The 11779-nt window shown below is 45.0% G+C and overlaps 1 protein-coding gene and 1 pseudogene across 5 annotated transcripts in view; one reads left to right on the top strand and one right to left on the bottom strand.

Moving 5' to 3' along the window:
- Window positions 1-1465: 1465 nt before the first annotated feature.
- On the bottom strand, window positions 1466-4564 carry LOC128121779 (putative monooxygenase p33MONOX; annotated as a pseudogene).
- Window positions 4565-4803: 239 nt separating this feature from the next.
- Pwwp2a (PWWP domain containing 2A) overlaps window positions 4804-11779 on the top strand; it is a 44044-nt gene continuing 37068 nt past the window's right edge. The window contains exons 1-3 of one of the 5 annotated variants that reach the window (XM_052758436.1): window positions 8336-8443; window positions 8989-9093; window positions 11711-11779. Coding sequence is in view for 3 of the 5 variants with exons in the window: in XM_052758430.1 (XP_052614390.1) it covers window positions 6925-7445 (521 nt within the window). In the remaining 2 variants the exon portion in view is untranslated. Of the gene's footprint in view, window positions 7446-8335 lie in introns of those variants that run through there. The other 4 variants (XM_052758430.1, XM_052758431.1, XM_052758437.1 and 1 more) reach the window with 4 other exon arrangements.

Genomic DNA, 11779 nt, shown 5'->3' with positions numbered 1-11779 from the left:
AGCACCCTGAAGAGCTTGGAACTAAAGTTTGTGACAGTCAGGACCACGTGGGGTGCCAGGCAGAGGTTTTTCCTCTCTCTTACATGGGGTCTCACCCTGGACCCTAGCTTAGCCTGGATTTCAAACTTGTTGAAATCCTCATGTCTTTGTCTCCTGAGAGCTGGTATTACAGATGGGAGCTATGAGGCCCTGTTCCATCTCTCTGGGCCTTCTTTTTGCTTTTTATCCTAGACAGGGCCTTATATATTACAGGCTGGCCTTGAACTCTGACCTTCTGATCCTCCTGCTTCTACCTCCTGAGTGTTGTGTGTGTCACCGGGCCAAGCTGGTTTCTCTTTCTTTTTCTTTTCTTTTTTGAGACAGGGTCTCATTCTTGACATGCTGGCCTTGAACCTAACATGAAGTGAAAGAAGACCTTGAATTCCTGATTGTACTGCTTCTAGCTCTGGTATGATAGGCATGAGCCACCATGCTCAGCTCCAGCTCTCTCTGTCTGTTTCTCTGTCTGTCTCTCTGTCTCTGTCTCTCTGTCTCTGTCTCTGTCTCTCTGTCTCTGTCTGTCTCTCTCTCTCTGCAATCGCAAGGATCCTTATTGTGAATACAGGAGATAACACAGCTAGATAAATTTTTATGACAACTGTGGACTCCAGCACTTCTCTGTGAGAAAGGTCAGCCCATTATGTAAACAAAGTACTGCCCAAAACAGAATCCAGCATTCAGGACAGTGTTCAAGATGGTGGACTGTGCATGGTGAGGAAAAAGAAAAAACGCATTTCCTTGCTCCCTCTCCTCAGTATGATGTGTACAGCATGCAGCTCATCCGGTGGAAAATGTTTTCATTACAGAGAAGATGTGAATTTTTCCTCTTCCTCTCAGACACCAAAATCCCAGGCCTTGACCTGAACAAGGAAATCCAAATAAGGTGATTTCAAGTGAACTTCAAGTCTACCTACTTACCTGCCATGTTTACTCTTGAAAACATATCCAGTAACCAGACATGGAGCTTTGTGAGCCCATACCTAGCATGAATGAGGCCCTGGTTTGAGCTCTAGTAACGGCAAAGATAAACTGCAACAAGCCCATTTAGGATGCATTTACCAATATGAATTTAGTAGGCTCGGTTGTCTCCTGGAGGATGTTTTTGACCATATTGGAGTTAAGCTAATTTCACTTGCAAGAGAGGCCCTGCGAGACTAGTATTTGCTCTGTGACATTTAGTAGCGAGGTGGCCCTCCAACTGCAGAGGCTCATTAGGCTAATAAAAAACACATAGTCTCTAGCTTCAGTGTGGAGAGCCAGAGTCCTCCCAAGTCTGGCTGTTAGCTGTACCCAGCCCTCAGATAGGTTCAGCCCTGCTGACAAGGCTAGAAAATGTCAGGAGGTCACAGTTTTCCAGGTTAGTGGGTGCACATCTCTATTTGTCAGTGCTTATGTTGGTCACGGGGAAAGAAGCAAGGAGCCGAGGTTTGGGAATTGCTTAAGCGTTATTTACTCAGGAAGCGAGGATCAAAGTCCTTCTCTAGGACAAAGGATACAAAATTAGGTCACGAGGTCCCCCAATCAGCACAGCTAACGTTTTTTAGCTAACATCCAACTTTAAAGCGGTGCTTTAAAGCAGAAGTTTCTTCCACAGAAAGATAATCGCTGAACTAAATGTCACTCAAGCCTCCACTTAAAAATACCACGTCCTTATTTCAGAGCCAGGATTAAAGAACAGGGTCCCTGGGGCTCCTCGAAGCATTCTAGAAGGCAATGGGCATGAACGTTTTCAAGTCATGGGGTCTGAGCTTATGGGTTCATGGTGTTTGCTTTTTCCCTTCTAACTGGGACATCCATCTTGGGCAACTTGAAGGTGGCTGGATCTTCACCTACTTGGGTGGCCGGGACAAGTCTTAGCCCCTGAGAGAGGGCTCTGGGCTCTTTTGTAGGGCTAGATGGCAACACCTCCAAAATAGACCTACGGATCAGTCTTGGTCCAAAGGGGCTCCACTTATCTGCTGAGTTCTTTTCAGTCCCACTTCCACGGCCCATGGTGTTAGGATTTGGGCCAGGTAAGGCTGTGAACGAAAGAGATGTGAAGCAGCCTGTGGGTATCTGCTTATTGGATAAGTGAGGGGGTGTTCTCTGTGCTGGGGTGAACATTCTGCAGCTTTAACTTCTGGACTGCTTCAGCCACTCAGAGGTACCTGGTCTCTTCAGAGGGAAGGCCCTTGTGGCATGTGTAGGCAGCATCTCTCAGTCTTGCCTGTTCCTCAAAATGCCAGATGCTCTCCTAGGTCCATGTGGTGGTGAGGGAATTCGTGATGACATGGGAAGCTTTAGCTTTCACCGTGGGAATTTTGTCCAATGTCAGTAGCTACTGATGGAGTCTCACTGTAGGGAGGTGACAACTGGCTTCTCCTCCTTCTGCTTGATGAAGTGCTGATATGTGCATTCTGGAATCTCTGGCTTCCAGGGGATGCTGCTCATGTCTAGTGGAGAAGGAGTCATGGGTGCAGGGTCCTCGAGGCCATCATCATACCTGGATGTCTGACAACATAGCTCCATGGGTAGAGGCATCTTGTCTAGATGCTCATTGGGCCCAAGAACATAGTGAAATGATGTTAGACTACGCTGATGGATGTTACATGGGGAACACTATCCAGTGCCGCACATTAACAAAGCTTCCATTCAGAGGTTCTGCACACCTGCTGTAATCTGGCTACCAACCAGGCTGGAAGATCCAGATCTCCATTAGGGGCAGCACAGAGCCAAGCCATTATGAAAGGACAACATCCACAGTCCACACTACCCCTCTGGAGCACTGCTGGATTTCTTTTTCTTCCCATCCATACATGTATCCAACCCTCCAACTGTCCATCCATCCTGCCACCTCGCCAGACCCATATATCACATGGCTATCAATGGTCTCTCCATGTCAAGAAGGAACCTAATGGCGGAAGTACCTAGGGTACAGCAGTAAATATAAGAGCCAGGTTCTCTACTAGATCTGGGGTTCCTGGAGGGAGAATCTCTCACTAAGCATGATTTAGGTCCTGTTTTCCTTTCCAATCTCATTTTACCTACTCATTCTCTTGCTCCTTGTCTTCAACCACCAATGGTCTTCCTTCTCTTTTTGACCAAGCCACGCCCTCTTTGGCCTCAGGACTTTAAGCAACTGCTGTTCTTTTGTGACTTGAATGTTCAGCCAGCAATGTAAAGAGCTGGCTCTGTCTGTTCCTTCGCATCCTAAAGAGTCCTGTCTTCAGAAGGGCCTTTCTGTACCCAACTTCTTTAAAGGGTGCATTCTTCTGCCCCGCCCATTTACTGTATTACCTCACCCTGTTTATTTCTCTTATAGAATTGCTCAGAATCTTTCATCATCTTATTATTTTATAGCTCACCAATTAGAAAAGTAGGCCCAAGTGGGCAGTTACCAAATCTTTTATATTCTTTATGGCATGCCTTCCGCTTGTTTCAATGACTGATCACAGTTACTGATGCATAGTTGTCCTTCAAATGTTTGTTGAATGAATGAGAGAAAGGTGCATGAGTAGACTTTCCTAATATTAGAGAGATTGAATATTGGTAGAGAATAGACTCTGAAAGATAGGACAGGATTGGAGAGAGAGTCTTGACAGCAAAGCAGAAGAGCTGACTTAATGTGAACCCAGGATGAGTAGAGTCTCTTGAGCGGCACAAGGAAAACAGTGGCTTAGGAGGATGCCTTGTTATGTAGGCCGCCATCTATGGTAAATTAGAAATTTAAACTACTCACTGCAGAATTTTGTAATTATCTTGAGAAGTAATGAGGTCCCAGGACCCAAGGTATATTTTCCTCCCTGTGGGAATTATACAGCATGGGAATCCAGAGTGTCATGGCTTTATAGACTATATGTTATTGTTTAATTAGCTGATTATGGTAAACTATAGACATAGTGTCATAATGAAAATTCTGTAAGGCAAGACCCATATATGTTCAATGTAAGCATATAGCCCATAAGAGAGGTTTTTTTTGGCTTTTTTACTATGCCAGGCATCAAAACCAATGGTGTTTGCATGTTAGCAAGCACAGACTTTTTGAAGAAGGCTCAGTTTCTTCATCTGTAAAAGAAAGCTAAAATATAACATTGGGTTTTAAAAACTGACTATTGAGATAGGGTCTCATTATGATAGATGCCCTGGCTGGTCTAGAACTTGCTATATAGACCAAGATGGCCTTGCACTCATACAGATCCACCTGCCTCTGTCTCCTCTATTAAAAGCATGGACCACCATGCCTGACATTTGTATTATTCTTAGTTATTTATGTATGTGTGTGTAGGTTTGTGTACAAGGAGGCTAGTGGGCATTGAATCCCCTGGAGCTGGAGTTCAGGCTGGTGAGAGTCACCTGATCTTGGTACTGGAACCAAACTGGCGTCCTCTGCAATAGCAGTACATGCGCTTCACTGCTAAGCCACCTCTCCAACATCTATAATAGGTTTTTAAATGAGAGGTTATGGGAAAAATCAGTAGTACATAGTGATCACTAAGTGAACTCACCCCGACTTGTTATCCTTAAAGGAAGATTCTGAATTCTCCCTGACTGGTATCTTCTATTAGACTTTTTTTTTTTTTTTTTTTTTTTTTTTTTTTTTTTTTTTGGTTTTTCGAGACAGGGTTTCTCTGTGTAGCTTTGCGCCTCTCCTGGAACTCACTTGGTAGCCCAGGCTGGCCTCGAACTCACAGAGATCCGCCTGGCTCTGCCTCCCGAGTGCTGGGATTAAAGGCGTGCGCCACCACCGCCCGGCCCTTCTATTAGACTTTTAAATTGATGATGATGATGATGATGATGTTTTTTGAGACAGGGTTTCTCTCTGTAACAGCTTCTGGCTGTCCTGGAACTAGCTCTGTAGACCAAGCTAGCCTAGAAACTCACAGAGATGCGTCTGCCTCTGCCTCCTGAGTGCTAGGATTAAAGGCATGTGCCACCACCATCTGGCCTTCTATTGGACTTCTATTTTCCTGAGAGTTGCTAGACTTGAAATAGATCATTGGTTAATATTTGCTTATTGCCATTTTCTGTTTTCTGTGAAGAAGCTGGACTTAGACTGTGTAATTTACTAGCTGCATGACTTTAGAAACCTCTTTTTGTCTCAGTTTTCAAATAAAATGGATACAATAGTACTTGTCTTCTTGCAAAGATCATGTGTTGTGAAATAATCTTTTTGTACACTGTGAAGATGTGTCATTCTCATTGGTTTAATAAAAAGCTGAATGGCCAATTCAGGCACACAGGAAACTGGGGAGAAGAAAGGAGGAGTTGCCAGACAGACAGAGAGGAAGCAGCATGGGCAGTACAGAGTAAAGGTAATAAAGCCATGAGACACAAGTAGATTGATAGATTGATAAAAATGGGTAAATTTAAACTGTAAGAGCTAGTTAGTAACAAGCCTAAGTCATTGGCCAAGCTCTCATAATTAACAAGAGGTCTCTGTGTGGTTATTTGGGAGCTGGCAGGCAGAGGAAAAAACTGCCCACAATCATGTAAGATTGTACTAGGGACTGACACATGGCATTCAATTAGTCTTCAGAATTTCATTCTTCTTGCCACATTGGAACTTGCCTTCTTTCTCTGTAGGTGTCTGATCTCTCCTATAGGAAAGGGCTGACTGAGGAATAATATGGAAGAAATGGGTTCAGTAGCTCCTTCTAGACTTAACTAGAAATTTAAAATACTTTAGCTGTTAAAAGAGCAAAACAAAACACCCAAAAGAGAAAAACAAGAACATTAGGATACTGGAGAGACACCCTTCACCACCACCCCACCACCCCGCCTCTTTATTTTTTGCCTTGAGACAGGGTCTCATTCTGTAGCTCAGGCTGTCTTGAAACTCAGAATGAAGCCTTTGTTGGACTAGAATTTTTGCCATTTCTGCCTATGCCTCCCAAGTGCTGGGATTACTCCCATGGGCAGCTCTGCCTGGATTGAGGTTTTTCCTACACACAGAAGGCTAGGAATGAAAAAGGCTTCAACAGTGAACTCTTTCCGGTGGATCTAAGGGGAATAAGTAACGTGGCCGGACTTCACTCATCCTAGCATGCCAGTTGTCTTTCTTCTCATTAGAATTTTCCTTCTTTGAAATTAACAGGTCTCTAGAAAGCAGAGATTAGTCCTTTGTTTCTAAAAAGTGAAGCCAAGGAAAACACTCTTCGTGCACATGCTGGAGTTCCTGTCATGTGGTTATGGAGAATGTCTTGTCTGTCTTTCCTATTCCCAGCACCTCGTAAGTTGACTAGCAGCATAGGCACCCAAAAAGTGTTCCAGAATTATTTTAGAAGTTTAGTTATCTTTCCCACAGAAGCCGGTGGTGCCCACACTCGGCCACAAACAAGTCCAGGCCTAGAAATAACATTCATTCTAAGGATCTCTGCGCAAAGATTCTTGGGAAGCGGTTCCCAGTCTGCATTCTCCCGCTATTCCTCCCTTGGGTCGTCTTTGAAAGAACTGGCACGACTCGCGTTTCCTTCCCTTCTCCCACCTCCGAAGAACCGGCCGAGAATGGGCAGGAGCATAGACCAATCATAAAGCTGTATTTTCCTTCCCAACCAATGGATACAGGCGGCAAGTCCAGAGCTCCGCTTTTGCCACCCTTCATCCCGCCCCTCTCACCTCCTTTTAGACTCGACACTTGACAACTCATCCCACCAATGGGAAGTTCCTACTGTGAGCGAGGGGGCGGAACCAAGCCCGCGACAGACGTCTCCTGCCGACCAATGGGCTGACATAAGTGCGGGAGGGGTGGAAGGCGGAGCCAATGGCGCGGTGCCAATCACGAGCATCAGGGAAAGGGCGGGACGACAGTGTTAGCGGGAGGGAGGGGAAGGCCTCGGGAACCCAGCCGCGCTGCCGCCGCCGCCGCCGCCGCAGCCCGAGTCGGAGGAGGGAGAGACCAGTGAGAAAATGGCGGCCGTGGCTGCTGAGGCGGCGGCGACCGCGGCGTCCCCCGGGGACGGGGGCGCCGGCGAGGCTGAGCCGGAGCTGGAGCCCATCCCCGGCAGCGAGGCCGGCACCCCCCTCCCGGTCACGGCCACCGAGGCGGCGGTGCCGGACGGCGAGGCCGACGGGCGCCAGTCCGCCCCTCAGGCCGACGAGCAGCCGCTGCCGCCGCCGCCGCCGCCGCCGCCTCCGGGGGAGCTGGCGGGTAGCCCCGAGGCTGAGGCGAAGCCTCCCGAGCCCGCGGCCGCCCCGGCCCCGCCGCCCGAGCAGCCCCCGGCCGCCCCCGAGCCGTCCGAGGACGTGCCGCGGCCGCCGCTAGCTCCGGCGCTCGTGCCGCCGGCGGGCGGGGACTCGGCGGTGTCGCAGCTCATCCCCGGCTCGGAGGTGCGGGTCACGCTGGACCACATCATCGAGGACGCGCTCGTCGTGTCGTTCCGCCTCGGGGAGAAGCTCTTCTCCGGGGTCCTCATGGACCTGTCGAAAAGGTACCGCCGGCCCCCGACAGCACGCCGTCCGCTCCGCCGCGACGGAGAGCGCGAACCCCGGCTGCTCCCGCCCCGCCCTCGGGTCCTGCGCGCCGCTCGCTCGCTCGCTCGCTCGCTCGCTCCCTCCGTGGGGCGCGCTCCGCGTGGGGCAGACGCGCGCGCGGCCCCGGAGGGCGGGCCCGACCCCAGGTGTGCGGCTGGGGACGCGCACGGGTGCAGATGGCTGGCGTACCCCGCCTCCTCCTCATCTCCGGCCCTCTGCGACCCTGGCTCGCACACTGGGGCAGATGGGTTAATGCAAAATGCAGATGGATCCCCCCCCCCCCCCCGGAGGAGGACCGGGTGCCGGGCGGGGGGAGAGGTGCTGCTGAGGCACTTGTCTGTCCTCAAATCAACCTTTAACTTTAGCGGGGTTGAAGAAAGGGGTGTGTGCTTTGGGCTTCCCTAAAGGTTACCTGTCACTTGTTAAGAGAGGAAGAAGAGCCTGGAATTAATGAACCTTTTTTTACTGTTATTCTCACTGCTGGAAGTAGTTCCCCGGAGGGTAACTCTTCAAAAAGGAGGCACATTTTGCTAATTTTACTTACAGCTTAAAGAAATATCTGAAGATGGGATGAGACCCTTGTTTTTTAAACCTTTAATTTCAAAGTGGTGGGTTCAAATGACTTTTTCTTTGGCAAGTGCTAGGGATTGACTCTCAAATGACTTCTGAGACTATATTTACATTTACATTTATGTTTTGATTGGAAGGTTGAATTCACCTACAAACCTCTGTCTTAACCAGTATATTTTCGTCTTTTGTATAAAATTTTCTGGGCACTGCTTTAAACAAGTAAAGAAGATAATCTGTTCTCAGTTTTAGAGTTAACCTTTTTATTCTCTTCTTTTGCAGATAGGAAGTGCAGAGACTCCCATTCATGGCTCTCCATTCTGTTTCCTGCAACAGCACACACACTCTGGTGTCTCACCTGTTTGGAAATGGTTTATTAGTGTGCTTGGTGTGTTATGTATTTATTTAATTTCTTTTCGCTGTACTGGGGATCGAACCCAGAGCCTCCTGCATGCCAGGCAAGCATCTTGCCATTAAGCCACACACACCCCAGCCTTCTCCCGCCTGTCTGTCTTTTATTTTTGAGACATGGTCTGGGTTAAGTTGTCCATGCTTGCCTCAAACTTGCAATCTTTCTGACTCAGCCTCTCCCAAGTACTGGTATGACAGGCATTTCCCATCATACCCCATATCTTGGCTTATGCTTTACTTTTAATTCCTTGACCTCCCGTCAAGACACAGGAATCGTTTTCCATTTGGGAACAACTTTTAAATTCATACTGGAATATGGTGGTTTGGTGGGGGGCAATGGGCACCTGTTCTGTCAGTCTGTACACTTTGCTAGTCTTCAGGGGTTTTGTTTTGTTTTTATTTTATTTTATTATTATTATTATTATTATTATTGTAATTTTGGGTTAGTGCTTTCATTAGTGCTTTAGTTTTCATAGTTAGAAAGCTGCTTAAGACAGTGCTTTCTGCTGGTGTTTTTAATAGCAAGAGAGACACTCTAATGTGTATGCTATTGAATCAAACAGAAGAAGAGGCCAGTGATTGTGTGAGAATCTGAATTTCAAATCTGCAAAAGAAAGGTGCAAAAAGGTAAGTTTTTGGAAATAGAGTGGCTTGTCTTTTCTCATGTCCAGGTGCTCATTGTATCAGTTTTAGAAAGTTGGAATTCCGAGTTTTGGTCTAATTTGCTAATAGCATTTCTTATAACTAGTGATTTCTTTTCTTGGAGGAGCTGTTTTCCCTTTTGAAAGGTGCAGAGTCTTAGTCTCCCTGTTTTGACCTCTTGGGTTCAAGCTGATCCTCTTGTCTCAGCTTCCTCCTGCCTCAGCAGCCACAGTAGCTGGGACTGCAGCCTGTGTCCCACTTTTGAGCTATATATCCAGCCCAGGAGATACTTTTTATCCATTGTGCTCAGGCCATGGCTACACTGTATTCAACAGACACTTTAAAAATAATTTGTATCTTATTTGAATTGGCCACTGAATTATACTTCCTGATGAAAATAGCAAGAGCTCCCAATTGAATGGCAGACATTGTATCACATAAGTTAGAGTCTTTTTAACTCTAATGGTGGCATTTCATTTATATGGGAGGCAATTGAGGCTTATTTAATTTGGCCAGTTAGCTTATGAGTCGCAAAGTAAAGATTTAAATGTAAGTGAAAAGTTGGATGGGGTAGCAAGTTTTCTTTTAAGCAGGAAGTAAAGAATTGTGTATTTTTTAAGAGTCAGTGCTTTAATTTTTAGTGACTGTGCAGAGTGATGCAAAGGATCCCGGGTCTTGAAGCCAAGCAGAGTACTCCGTTAATAGGCTGCTGCTCTGGAGTCTTTACTTCCTTCCTTTGAATATAGGAGAGCATGTATAATAATTTCTGAAGCTGGAGTTCCTGCTTATCCAGTGAGAAAACTGGAATATGTCAGTGTGCTTTTGTTTAGTCTTCAGGAGGGTTAGTTACTGCATTTATTTAGTTTTTTTGGATTGAATAAGGGTTGACTCCAAGGCCTCAAACATTCTAAACATTGCTTCTACCCCTATAGTTCTTTTGAGGGTCATTTGTTTGTGGCCAGTTGACATGAATACAGACAAGCATAATGCATATAAATGCATAAGCTGGTGTCAGCTTACCAGAAAGGACAGACCATATTGTTAACCAACTGTTCTTTTGATGAGGACTTTATCATTCTGTGACTTCATAGTTCTCTAGTTTGTAAAGTGTAAACCATGATGTTTTCAACAATGGCACTCCTCAGAATTTACCCTTCCTTTAAGCAACACATCAGTTGTACCGCCCTTTACTTCTCGAGATCTTGGCCATAAATGACATATTTAGCCTAAAATGAGGGTAGTTTGAATATCTAGTTAAAAACAAATTTTGTTGATTATAGCTTAAAAAAATATTGAATACCTCTAAGTGAAGCATACAGTTTACAGTTCATTTACTCTAGCTGTTGTTTTTATACCCAGCCCCCTTAGCTAGTTTAAATTACTTGTCTATTGCTGAGGTCATTAGCATTGTCTAATGACAAAGCAGTTAGCCTTACACATGAATTTTTTTTTTCTTATTTTCCTCATCAATCTCAGTTTTTATAATTTTGGCATATAATCATCCTTTAGTAAACTGATTATTTTAGACAATAATAAATACTGATGTACTTTTTATCATGGGGTATGTCTGTATGTATACACTGCCCTGCTTCAACATTTATTACAGTTTAGTTCTTTGAAAAGATATGGGCTTTAAAAAATAACCATACTATCACTGTCATTCCCAGAGTTCTAGCATTTCCTTTATATTGATTCAAATCTCTGGTCAGTGAATGTTGTCATGAAAATCTCAGGATTGTTTTGTTCAAATTGGACTACAAATAAAGTTTATACCTGCACATAGTTAATTTTCCAGGCTTCTGTTCATCTGTGGTTCTGCCATTATATTTACCCTTGCGATTTGTTTATTCTGGATCTTTTTCTGATTGATACAGTTTTGTTATCTGTTTTAGTAATTTAACCTTCATAGCAGATTGAAGGACAACATTTTCATTCGGGTCTCCTCAGGACCCTTTTTACGTACCTGAATTGACTTAGTTAAAGTGGTTATCTTTTACTTCCCTGTAGACTTTCTCAGTCCATACATGAAGGAACATTTTCTATGCAAGTTTTTGTTTTTGAAACACAGTCTTATGTAGCCCAAGTTGGCTTTGAACTCTGGATCTTCCTGCTTCTACTTCTCTAGTGCTGGAATTATAGGCTGAACCACCACACCTGGCTTTTCTTTTCGTTTTTTTTAAAAGAAGAGGTCCTGTGTGTAGCCTCGACTGGCCTTGGACTAGTTGTGCAGCTCCTCCTTTTGACTCCTGTTAGGACTCTAGGAGTGTGCCATGTCCAGGGGATTATTTTATTCATTATTATCTTAAAAATAATTATAAAGCTACTTTGAAACCCTGAAAAATATTTCTGAATCCCTGAATTAAGGAACCATGAAATAAGCATTGGTACTTAAAAAGACTTGCATATTTTAATTTTATGGCACATGCATATTACTGTATTTTTACAAGTATAATATTCTGTGTATGGGGGGCTGTTTATTAAAAATTGAAATGATTTCTTTTGAAAACTTTAGCATTTACTGTTTAGGATCTTAAATTTAATTTGTAGAACATTTGTTTTTAAAGGAAATATAAACCAAGACAATGATTTCTTTTCTTTACAGAGACCATGAACGTATGGTGCAATAGCCCTACTTTTGGTGGGAAAAATATACAGCCATTCTGGTGGAGCA

This window comes from Peromyscus californicus, unplaced genomic scaffold (assembly GCF_007827085.1).
Source record: "Peromyscus californicus insignis strain IS unplaced genomic scaffold, ASM782708v3 Scaffold_3__1_contigs__length_106647218, whole genome shotgun sequence".
NCBI classification, from domain to species: Eukaryota; Metazoa; Chordata; class Mammalia; order Rodentia; family Cricetidae; genus Peromyscus; species Peromyscus californicus.
Note: the sequence above shows the minus strand (reverse complement) of the source record. Positions and strands in the feature narration are given on the sequence as shown.